At 42.5% G+C, this 12,683-nt stretch overlaps 1 protein-coding gene across 2 annotated transcripts in view; it reads left to right on the top strand.

Moving 5' to 3' along the window:
- Positions 1-12,683, top strand: part of igf2bp1 (insulin-like growth factor 2 mRNA binding protein 1) — a 43,220-nt gene that overhangs the window by 26,323 nt on the left and 4,214 nt on the right. Inside the window, exons 3-8 of one of the 2 annotated variants that reach the window (XM_076023665.1) lie at positions 7,292-7,349; positions 9,989-10,040; positions 10,433-10,496; positions 11,174-11,467; positions 11,690-11,824; positions 11,942-12,064. In XM_076023665.1, coding sequence (XP_075879780.1) covers positions 7,292-7,349; positions 9,989-10,040; positions 10,433-10,496; positions 11,174-11,467; positions 11,690-11,824; positions 11,942-12,064 — 726 coding nt within the window. The remainder of the gene's footprint in view (positions 1-7,291; positions 7,350-9,988; positions 10,041-10,432; positions 10,497-11,173; positions 11,468-11,689; positions 11,825-11,941; positions 12,065-12,683) is intronic. The other variant, XM_076023666.1, reaches the window with a different exon arrangement.

The raw sequence follows: 12,683 nt of genomic DNA, 5'->3' as shown, positions 1-12,683 counted from the left end.
GCTGTCAGCCCAACCCACAATGATGACATATCTATTAAATTTTGATTGGTTGAAATTCACCAGTTTTAAAACTGTTTTTGCGGTGCAGAAGGGTAAGGTTATAGGAAGTGGGTGAGACGACCTTTCCCCCATAATTTTGGGGAAATAAGAGAGCAATGACAGCAAGGGGGCATCTCTCTCGATTTCAGTCTTGCGTGAGACTTTTTATTCTGTTGCGCAGAAATCTTGTCAGAAGAAATGTGATTTCATCGACAATATATGATTGCTACACATTCTCATGATAGCGGTGTATTCTGATCAGGGCCAAGGAGACAAAAGACTGTTTCCTGAGCAGAAGCAAGTTAAATAGGTGAAGGACAAGTGCTGATTTTTGTTTTATTTTATTTTGTGTTTTTGCTGCATGAACTTCTCTCTGACTGACTGGCTGGCACAGCGTTTGACATTCCCAGTTTGAATTTCTGTCAAAGGCATTAAAGAAGTCCATTAAATAATAAGGCTCATATTCTGTTTTCCCACTGTGCCAACTAAGCATCTGAGGTTGCCTTCTGTTTTTACGGCCATGATGCTGGGGCGCGCCTTGACATCCACCAACTGTGACATCAGCTGTCAGACATCCCTAACCCACAGAGAGCTCCGCAGCAGCCTGCCATCCTACGTGACTCTTTGTGGACCTGCTCTTTAAAGATGCACTTGTATTCTTCCTTTCTTCCTCTTCTTTTTTGCCACACTTGTGGCAAACTTCTTTTTTATTTGCACGCGAGTAAACGCTTCCCTTCACTTTCTGCCCTGCCACACACTCATGAGCCGGCGTCTTGCCAGCATCAGAGCCCCTCGATCGTGCTTGCTCCTCTTCCTTTCTGTTCTCCCCCCTCACGTTTTCCACCTCCCTTCCCTCCTCTGTCCTTGCTTCCTACCCCTGCTTGTCTGTCTATTTAAAGCTCGTACGGTGCGTTCATCCCCTCAGTCTCCAGCTTCAGGAGGACCGGAGGGGAGATAGGGAAAAGTGGTGAAATGGAGAGAGGATAGGGTGGCTATGTAATGGGAATAAAGAGAGAGAGACGAGATACTGCGGTCGTAGGTAGAACAGAAATGTAGAAATCATTAAAGAGCATCTCTGTCTTGTCGGATCACTTGATTCAAAAGTTTGAAACCTAATGCTCTTCTTGTGAGAGTATAGTTTAATTGATTATTTCATGAAACGGGCATAATAGATACCTTGCACCTACATCACCTGTAATTAAGTCAGATACTTCTGCAGCCCTGCCTGCTTCTTTCCCTGACCGCATTCCTCTCCTTCCCCGCAGACATCTCATTCTTGTACGCTGTACCCGCCCTGTCGCCGAGCTCTTTACTGATGGTGTGATTTGTTTTGTTTTTTTTGGGGGGGGGGGGGGGGGGGGAGGCTGGAAATTTCGGTGAGAGGTGACACAAGGAAGAGTCTGTACATTAGGCTTGCATGATTTTTGTTTGGCTGCCCAGGCCGCTCCTTCTTAGCTATTCGCAATGAAAAATTCAGTTGCGATTTTATGCGGGCTAGATAGCTCTTATAAAATATTAACCCTGTGCACTTTTGCGGCCCTCCATCCTGTAGCCCGAGTTGCCTTCACACGGGAGGACGTTTGAGCACGGGCTGCGTTGTAGTGGTTTAGTAATGATGACAGGTAATTGCCGAAGTGGACACTTGATGTTGCAGCAGTGACAGATGAGCCTTGAAATGCACATAACTGTCTCACAAAGGGCCGGTAATCGGCGTGTCTTTGTCATTTATTTTTTGATGGTTTTGAAAAATTGCTATGAGTGCTAGGCTAAGCTAATTTGCCAGCGGCTGAGTAAGTCCAATTAAGTCTACCTTCTTATTGATTAGCCCACACTTGAGCTTCAAACGTGCACCTTCAAATGGTGACAAGTGTCTGCGTACGTGGACGACGGTCGTCGTGAAATCGCACTGAATGGCTCCTGCAGCGACTCTTCCTGACAGGAGCCATTGCTCTGTGCTGTAAAACTGTGGATTAAGGGCTGTGTGTGTGTGTGTGTGTGTCTGAGGCTGAGCACTTTTTCAGAACTGTAACTTCTTCATCGTTCCTCAGAGGTTCATGCCTGGTGGTGAGGTGCATCCCGGCACTTCGTAGTGATTGACCCTTCCTGCTTCGTCCTTGTATCTCTATGCTGTGATACACTCCTGGTAAAAATAATCCTTGAACTGGAAACACTACACCCCCTTGCACGCATCATGAGTGCTGCGTTTTGATAAAATACGGCACCGGTTCATTGACTCATCTTAGCTTGACGAAGCACACAGATTGTCAATCCGCTTTTGGCATTTGCGTTACATGTGCCGTGCTTGAAAATGTCATCGCAAACGTGCCCTTTCCATTGCTAAAAACTCAAGTCGTGAGGTTGAATATGCTAAATAACACACACACACACACACACACACACACATCATTCTCAATAACTACTATATTGTCTTTCAATAGAATACTTTTTCACTCCTTAATCTGCAAATTACACGATGCCCCGGTTATTCTGTTTGTGTTTGTGTTGATATACGCATATGTTTACGTGTATCGCTAGAATGCTGGGAACAGCTTTTGTTGAATTTAAAGCGTTTTTAATCTGTCATTGCCTGACTGTGGCTTAATCCTCTTAAAAACAATTTTTGCTTTCAGTCCTACGACAAACAACACAGTTTCCGAGAAACTCCTTTCTAGTGTTTTACATATCAAACTACAGAGCCCCGTGTAGATTAAGGCAGATGTTTGCGAAACAAACGCGTTTGTGGCGGGAGAAATGATTAGTAGGTTCCCGGTAATCTCTTCATGGCTATCTGCCGACCAAACAGCAATTAAACAACTTTTATTCACATTTGACATTTTCAAGTAATTTACACTGTAATTTGGAGATTTCTAAAGAATGCGTAAATTCAAAATAAATGGAGATTCTGAATTTGCAGTCATTTCTGCCATTTCTGCAAATTCACAGTCATTTCTGCGCTGCGCCCAAACCACACTGCTGTACTGGTCCTGCAGCAGTGTGCTTGCATATGAGTAACACAATAGGGTTGCGTTGTTGTGACGTCCAGTCATGTAGTTCACTGCTTTCACGTTTGTTAAGATTGCTGAGAGGTGTGGTTGGCTGCCTCGGTGCAACACTGTGGCAACCAAATTACACGGCGGTCCCTGCAGTCTCTGATTTGGTGTGAAACTCAGCCTCACTCGTGGAGGTCACAGCAGTGAGATGAGTCGAGCCAGTCGTTCAGATTCAAGGCAAAATATTTTCATAAATAAGGTCCATTTGCCTTACTCATGAAAGGATTGGCTGTTAATCAAGCCTTGGCAGCAATGTAAAAACTATCCATTCAGGGTTCTTGCTCAGGTTCCGCCTCCTGACCCAACTTTATGAGCTGGTTGCATCCACACATTTTCTATAAGTATCTCATGGCAAAGAAGGTCTGATGACTTTTTAAAAACAAAAAAACAAACAAAAAACAAAACAATATTTGTGTTGGAAGTAGTGATGTTAATAATTAATCAATTATCGATTAATTCTTGATTAAGAATTTAATCGAATAAATTAGTTGCAATTAATTGAACATTTTTACACAGGTAGTTAATATCATTATAACAGTGTAGTGGCAGGAAAGGGCAATTCACCTGTAGATACTGTGATGGTCATAATATACCTTGAACTTTTAAACAACTCATTGCCGCTCATCAATTAATCATTAATTGATCGATAAGGTCAATCAACTAACGATGAATGAATTAATCAATAATTTGCATCCCTAGTTGAAAGCTCAAAGGGTTTCATTTGACTGTGGAAGTTAGGTGCGGATAGAAAAGACTTGAGCGTGAGCTATCAACAAACAGGCCGTCAATGTCTTGTCTTTAAAAAGGTTAATGATCCAATGTCATTGTGCAACACTCACTTTGGTTTAGTTCCCTTTTTACTAGTCCAATAAAGCAGTGGGCGCCATTTAAATATTTTTATGGCACTTTCAGTAATACATTCCTCTGATCTTTCGCTTTTCCTCGTTAAACCGTAGCAAATCTTCTACTCATTGGCCATTCTGGCGTTTTGAAGCTCAAGACAGCCCTCACACACCAACATGCCTCTGTCGTCCCGGTGGGGGCCCCCTCTGTCTGGCCTGAGCGCCGCTAACCCTTGCCCTCTGACCCCTCCCTGAAGCAGTGGCTTCCCCGGCTCTCCTCATCCTCGAGGACCGCACTCCTTTCATTCTCTTGGCTCCTCTTTTTTCCTCTGCTTTCTTGCTCCATTGTTCCAATGGGCGAGTGAGCGTGCAGCGACGGCGAGACACAACAGGTTCCGCTTCTCGTGTCTGGCTCTATCTGCAACACGTTTCCTTCTGCACCTCAGAAATTCCCTTTTCGTCGTGTTGGTCCCCTATAAGATGACATGGAACATATGTTGTCGGGAAATTCCATCAACCTCTGAATCCATTGATATTTCAACATTAACGTAGCATTAAAATGAGTTTCCTCAACTTGGTAATCATGTGCCTATAGACTGCTGTTGTTGCAAAAAAAATAACGGTCAATCGTCTTATCAGTACTTTAATTTGAAAGTTGTGAGGGTTGTCAAGGAGGGTCACCACGGGGAGGGTCCCAGTGTAGTTGCAGCAGGCAAACACAAATTCAACAAGAAAAGATGACAAACAAGGAAACAATTGCGCAAGAAAATGTGAAGCATGTCGCTTTGTTGTCTGCCCGTCTGTCCGTCCATCTTCATTCTCCGCCCATCCCCAACCTGTTGCCATGGTTGCAGCCAATGGCACAGGCTTTAGGTTGGCTGGCGGCGATGGAAGGGGTCAAACAAGTTCACTGTTGGAGGCTTGATGGGGGTGGGGATGCGTGTGGGTCAGAGGTGGATTGGGGCACCGGCGGGGATAATGGGGAGTTGATGTGTTGATAAGGTAGAACTTTCCATTGGGTTTGTGACTTCATGGTTGGAGTCATGAAGAATCTTGCGTGAGCGGTAAACAAGTCTCTCCCCCCGCCCTTCCCCCCTTTCTTTAATTCGAGCTTTACGGGTTGGGGGTTGAGCAAGTGATTACGGCCGAGTATTGATCTCGGATCAAAGGGCTCTTTCATTATTATATATCTGAATGGGGAGTGTCAGGTATTTTGCATGCACAAAGGACTTTTCATTCATGCTAGATCCTCCTGGGGGGTTTTGGGCGGGGCCTAGTATGCGAGGTGGAGGTGGGGGTTGGGTGTTGTTAGGGTTTTTCGCCATTGATTCCCAGTTGGGTGGGGTGTTGGGCTTGGGTAAGGGGTGGTCAAGATGGTTACGGCTGATAAAGATGGAATGCTGCTTTTAATTAGATTAGATCTAAAGGAGGAAATCTTCCTTGTGAAGGCCATGGGTAAAGGTTGCGGTAGCAATGTTACAATGGCAATTTGTTTCTTTATTTTTTGGTCTATGAAATGTCTTTGTCTGATTCGTTTAATTCCAACTGCATCTAGAACGGTCGGATTCTCCTTTCTAGATTTTCATGCGACCTGGCAAATCATTTTAAATGCCAAAAGGATTTAAAATTAGCTGCGTTAATATCGTGGTAAAAACTGGTCATGGAAACACCTAAACTTCGAAAAACCTCTCGAGACGTAAAGAAACAAAAGCAAATGCAATTCTCGGAAATCTCATCAGACGAGATTATGCGAGAATTACGGTTTATGCGCTTCACACCCTGCAAATCGCAATTCTACTTTGTCAAAATTTTAGAAATACTGCTTTTATTCAGTGAAAAAGTTAAATAGAAACGTAGCTGAAGTCTCCTCGAATCAAGATTCCCTTAAAAACGTTACAGAACTCAAAACCCAACTTATTCATAAGGAAGCTATTGCAATTTTTTGTCTTGGTTATTTTTGAAAATATATTCAACACTTACTGGAGCAGTTGTAGTCATCGCTTGGGCCATTTGCAAGAAAAACTTTCTTTAAAAAAAAAAATAAATAAAAAAAATCTGTTTTTGTTATTAACAACAACAACCCGTGAAATAATCTACAAATTTGAACACCTGCACTATTCCCAACCCTTCCTTCTACCCTTCCAGCATGCCAAGACTATGTTGTTTAGCTGTCTTTAGCTGTTAGCTGTCAATTCAATTGTCTTTCTTTCTACAAAGTAAAGCAAAGTGGCATTTTTTGGACTATTAATTTGGGGATGGGGAAGTAGCTGGAGACTCTGTCCGTCCTTTGACAACACCGCCTCATCTCACTTCAGACTGTACCATCACGGATGGGATGCAGAGTAATTTCCTGTTGTTCTTATTATTTTTATTTTAGTTATTGCGTGCTTCTATATTTTATGTACATGCCTCAGTTGACTGGAGCCCTGTTACTAAAAGAATTTCCCTCGGGATAAATAAAGTATTTCTGACTCTGATTCTGATTGTGAGATCTCTGGGCAACATCCTGTGGTGGGGAATCTTATGCTTTATCTCAGACTTGCACACTGATGATTCCATCATCCGAACCAGCGTGAGCGCTTGAAACGAAAGTCTTTTTCTCAGTGTGTTTTTTGCTCAAAGTTGGTTTTACAATGCCAGTAACTGAATATGAATTCAGTCTAGACAAAGCGAAAATGGGCATCATGACATCAGAGGTGGATTTGCACTCTGTCATTTCCATTTTCCCCGGTCCATTCCAAAGTCTATTTTCTTGAAAATAAATCGCACGGCCTTTGCGTCTAGTTGTCGTACTCTGTTTAAGATGTGCACCGATTTGGTCGGTGTGCACACATATCTGGAACTTTTTTTTTTACTAGGTGCATTGCACTGTTGTAGTATTTCTACTCGTGTGTTGCCTGTTAAAATAGAGGTGAAAACGGGCGGGTAGAAATACCACGTTTGATACGTTTCACTGCGATGCTGAAGGAGTGGTGTGCAGAGCCAGAGTGCGCTTGCGTGAATGGTGAGACGCGCTCTTAGTGTTGAACAGAGTGCTTTCATTTAAAGCAGGTCAGGTTGTTGACAGAGATCACTAACTGGAGGAATTTGTATGGAAGAAAGACAAACATCTCCACCACCTCCACCCCTGTGTGCCGCAGCTAGCGAGCTAAGCTTAGCAGCAGCGTCCCAGTGATAGACCTGCCAGGGTTGTCCCGTTTCAAGGTTTCCTTGTTGTTGTTTCTTGATTCTTCAAATGACCGACTGCACAATGTTGTAAGTTCTTGCACATCTTCATTGCATCGTTGCAACAATTTTCCCTCTAACGGTTTCTTCATCTTCTTCTTCTTCTTCTTCTTCTTCTTCTTCTTGTCATTACAGAACCAGGAAACTGCAGATCAGAAACATCCCACCTCACATGCAGTGGGAGGTCAGTCCAGTCAGTGTTTTTTTAATTTTTCCCTGCTCCCTTTATCCGACATATTTTTAATTTCTGCCTTGCGTTTGCAAGTTGTCTACAACACGGTTGTTGATATCATCACGCCCTCTTTACATCGCTTTCAATCATTTGCTTTGCTAAAAGAAAGTGCTTTAGTGCAAAGGCACAACCCTGCACTTTCAATAACAGCCTCCACTCTGTACTTTTATTTTAAAATGTAAGATGAGATTTTGTAGGTATTTTACTCTTTTGAGTAAATTACCTAACGTCCAGGAAGATCTCCGTAAAATCCAGGCCACTCGTTTATGGTGAAGACGGCGCTTTGAAATGCTCACCGTCGTACGGCCTTTCGTGTCAAATTGCTCATTTCAAGTCCAAAGCAGACTTTTTTTTTTTTTTTATTCTTTCGATGTTTACATTTTGCAGTTTGTGTATGTTTAATACATCATCTTTTTTTTGCAAATTTTTTTTTTTTGAAAGTGTGTGACAAGGCTCAGCCAGAAGAGCTCTGATGTGGGCCCTGCATGGTGAAGACATGAATTCATACTCACACATTGATCAGTGCCATCTGCTAATTGATGCAAACACAAAACTATTGATTGTTGGTTTCTTAGTGCTGCACCAGAGAGTCGAATTAAATATAATATAATAAGAGTGATTTATAATATGTAATAATATAATAAAACTTTATTTGTACAGCGCTAAATCACAACCAAAGACGTCTCAAAGCGCTAATTTATACAAGGCAGTAAAATGCTTAATTTGAGGTAATGGTTAGTTTACGAGGAGACAGCAGGTGAATGAAGTAGGCAACAAACAGAAAGTCAAAAGAGCGACTGCACTTAAAATTGTCTTTGCTCAGTGATGCTAAAATATTGCATAGTTTTTGTTGATTTCATTTATGCTTTCTCGCTGTTGAAGATTCTCAAAAGTGGGACATTTTAATCACCTATTACTTAATCTTATTTAATGCATGATTAAAAAAAATAAAAGAAATACTTGATCACATAACAAATGTTTAAAAAAAAAATAAAATCCCATGATATCCAGGGGCTGTTGTGAACAGATGCCGGATATATTCTCAATTCAGACTTATTTTCAAAAAAATATTTTTAAATAAATTTTAATCCTTATCTATTTTTTTATCTTTTTTTTTTTTTTTAAACAAACTTGTTGTTCCCTACATCTCTCAGTCTCTGCGTCTGTAGCGTGTTTGTGTGCAAACACCATTGTTGCTTTGTCGGGAGGGTGTGGCATATGCTCGCCTCCTCTGGCAAAGGGTGCGTTTGTTTTAAATGTGCTCCACATCTCGTCCCCCTCTCTCTACTCTGCAACTTGGCGATCCGAGTGTGTGCATGTCTGTGTCCACACGAGGGCGACGTCCCTCCGCTAAAATAACTGAGCCTTGGTGCTCTACATGCTGCCGAACAATAATGAGGGTCATCATGTCACAGTGTCCAGAGGGTCGGTGAGTCATCTTTCTATTTGAAAGATGAAACCACAAATGACCACCTCTGTTTTAGAACGACGCACAGAAAGTATTTGGCTTGCTTAGTCAGTCAGCTGCTTGCAAGCTGACCGCCATTCTTCATATTTTGCACGATGGCACACAGTGACTGCTATTATATATGAGAGCCACCTAAAACACAGTCTCTGGGAGGGACAAATGAAAGGAATATTGCCAAGGCCGCCACCGTAATTGCAAAGGCCAAAGGTAAAATTGAACTGTGACATCTGAATTAATTCAGTATTACAACATTTAAACACATCCCTGAAATATGTGAGTACATTTTTGTCTTTTTTTTTCTTTTCTTTTTTTTGGCTGACTGTATATGTAAGTCTAGAGCAAACTCCAAGGCAAAAATAAATAGCTTCAGAGAAAAACTAAAATCATCATCATCATCATCATCATCAATCTTTATTTTAATCTCGAAAAATCATTGAGGGCAAGCCCTCATTTTGTATGATGTCCAGAGTGCAGAAACATTCAAATACATGGACAACAAATACAACAATTACAATGTAAAAAAAAACAGTCACATTTAAAAGCAAAGTAATTGTGAATTTTGAATCGTCCTCGTAGTGACAACTGTGTTTAATTTGAGATTGTGTTGGAAAAAATTCCAGGTAGCTGCAGCGGAGGAACTGAAAGAGGTTTTCTGTGTTTGTCCGTCGAACATCGAGCAATAGAAAATCACTCAAACGCGTTGTGTAGTTGTTATGTGACCAGTTTAGTAGAGTGCTGAGGTATGGTGGCATGTTACTTTTCAGGACTTTGTAAATGAATAAGAACCGACACATTTCACGCCTGAACAGATAGTGGAGCCAATCAATCAAGTAACATGATTCTTATGACTTACAAATCATAACGACACAAGGAAATTTGTTGTAAAAGTTACACACCTGCAGTATCTTCTCAGACAAATAACGTGTGAATGGAGTTTTTAAGTGAACTCTAACGGTGTTAAATAAAGTTATTTATTTGGGGGACACATTTCATCTGTTTGGCCTTTAAATGCCAAAATTTCCTTTGAGCTATTTGCGATGAACTTGTGCCTTGTTTAACATGGGCTTTCCTTTTTTTTTTTTAAAAAAAACAAAAAAAACAAACGAAACTAAGATATTTTTCTTCTCCTCAGGTGCTCGATGGTCTCCTAGCCCAGTGTGGGACCGTAGAGAACTGTGAACAAGGTGAGAGTTCTTTACATCTGGAAGAAGAGCGATGTCGGCAATGGGCGCGAGTTGCCCTGTTTGCTTGCACTCTCTGGCCATTTACTGAGGCCTTGAGCTGTTTCGACGGCTCCCTTGTTTCGTTACAGCTTGTTTCAAGGAAAGTGTGCAAAGTTCATGTTGACCGAATGACTCGGAGCACAAAGAGTTCTTTAAATGGATGACATGTGGCTCCCATTGTTGCCGGTCAAATTGGTTCATGATGGATTTAGAGGTTTGGGGGTTTTCTGGACCTCCAGCGGGGTCTTTAACTGCATTGATTTTGCCGTTTGAGGCTTCGCTAAGGTGTAGGAGAAGTTCATTTCCTCTCATCAATCAGACTGAATCTAACAAACCCTCCCTCTTGCTCCCAGTGAACACAGACAGCGAGACTGCAGTGGTCAACGTCACGTACGCTTCCCGAGAGCACGCCAGGCAGTGAGTCACCTCATCCGTCTTCCACTCAAACTTCTGTCATTTCTTTGCCGTCACGCGTGTTCTTGTTCTTGGCACCGTTGTGAAAAATCTCATGTGAAAAAACACAGCTACAGTATGACAAAAGTAATGAAATTTGAGGATAAAGAAAGTACCGATAAGTGATTTTTATACCTTTGTTCTTTCAGTTCACCTGGCTGTTCAGCCGGTCTGTTTTACCGTCCGTGCACGCACCACTTCTGACATCTAGTGGCCATTGAGCCCAACTACAATTTAAAAGTCAAGTCCCTCCTAGCAAGAGAAAATCTGGAAATATTGTGCAAGTCATGGACACGGACAAATAAAGCTCTGGCACAAGTGAAAATAGCTGTCATATTACATACAAGTAACCAAAGATCTTACTTCATATCATTAATTTTTTTTTTTTTTTTTACCACTTACCTTGTTCAAAATGAAACTACAGGTTTTCAATTATGTTTGAGCTTATTTATGAACTGTTATCCAAACTATTGTTGATTTTACATTGTTTAAAAAAAAAAGCTGTTTGCATTGATTATTGATTGATTTTTAATACATTTAAAGTTACATTGATTTCAAACATTAGATCCAAAGACACGTTATATACTGTCCAGACTTACACACGACTGCAGCACCTAAATCTGCCTGTGCCTCTGCCTCAGAGCCATCCAGAAGCTCAATGGGTACCAGCTGGAGAACAACACACTGCGCGTCTCCTACATCCCAGACGAGAACTCGGAGCTGGAGGGCGGCCAGCGGGGGTCGGAGTACGGCCGACGCGCCGGCTACGGACCCCGGAGCGGCCCGCACGGGGGCTCCCCGAGCTCCGGGATGCCCTGCAAGCCTCCGCACGCCGACATCCCCCTGAGACTGCTGGTGCCCACGCAGTACGTCGGCGCCATCATCGGCAAGGAGGGAGCCACCATCCGCAACATCACCAAGCAGACAGGAAGCAAGTACGTAGCCACTTGAGGCCGGTGTTGGCCAAATAGAAATCAACGCGGTCCCGGTATACTTTACTGATCCAGTTGTAAGACAAACCAAATGATGCAACACATCCGAACCCCAAATTGATGCATCGTTCATCCTCATTGGGAGATTTTTGCGGCCCGGTTGTTTTAGGCGGGCGTTAAAACTCTGAATGGCAGCGACTCTAAGCCTCCGCTTCTGCTCCGCAGGATCGACGTACACCGCAAGGAGAACGCAGGCGCCGCCGAGAAGCCCATCAGCATCCACTCCAACCCCGAGGGCTGCTCGGCCGCCTGCCGCATGATCCTGGAGATCATGCAACAGGAAGCGAAAGACACCAAGACGTAGGTTTCACACAAGCGGAGAGCAAAGTGACATCCCCGCATGATTGGAAAAAATATATAATGGTCATATATATATTTTCATTTTTTTTCAAATGTTTTTTTTTTTTTTTTTTGTAGTGCCGATGAGGTCCCTCTCAAAATTCTGGCGCACAACAACTTCATTGGGCGCCTGATCGGGAAGGAGGGCCGCAACCTGAAAAAAGTGGAACAGGACACAGACACAAAGATCACCATCTCCTCGTAAGACAGACAGACACGCACGCACACAAACGCACACGCACACGCACACACACACACACACACACACACACACACACACTGAGTGACATGTTAGTAGTAGTAGCTGTGTTTCCATTACCCCAAGAATTGCGCAAAACCTGAATATCCCAATATAATATCCCAATATAATATCCCAATAAAATATTGCAATAAAATATTGCCATAAAAAAACTGGCAATGGAAGCGCCTAAACTCCAAAACGCCTCTCAAATATCGCTAAAAAGTTTTGACGCTCTCAAAAGGTGTTTTTTCACACGTAACCATATAAAGGTACATCGCAAAAGTGTCACGGAAACACTCTTATCGCATTTACACGTCACCGGACGTGACGTATGGGGTCACGTGACCAGTTCACTTCAAGTGAAAATGACGCGTCATGTTTGGACGGAGGAGGAGACGGAATATTTTTTTTACAAGTAATCAAAGGGGAAAATATAGCAGCCATTCTTCACAGCAAACAAACGTAAACGTACGAGAGTGACGGCTTAGGCCCTTCTCACCATTCAATGGAAACGCCTGCACATCGCAATTGTACTTTGTCGAAATTATAGAAACATCGCTTTTATTTTGAAACGCAGCT

The sequence above is a fragment of the Nelusetta ayraudi genome, unplaced genomic scaffold, assembly GCF_046127955.1.
Source record: "Nelusetta ayraudi isolate G7.1 ecotype Tasmania unplaced genomic scaffold, CSIRO-AGI_Nayr_v1 ptg000016l, whole genome shotgun sequence".
NCBI lineage: Eukaryota > Metazoa > Chordata > Actinopteri > Tetraodontiformes > Monacanthidae > Nelusetta > Nelusetta ayraudi.
Note: the sequence above shows the minus strand (reverse complement) of the source record. Positions and strands in the feature narration are given on the sequence as shown.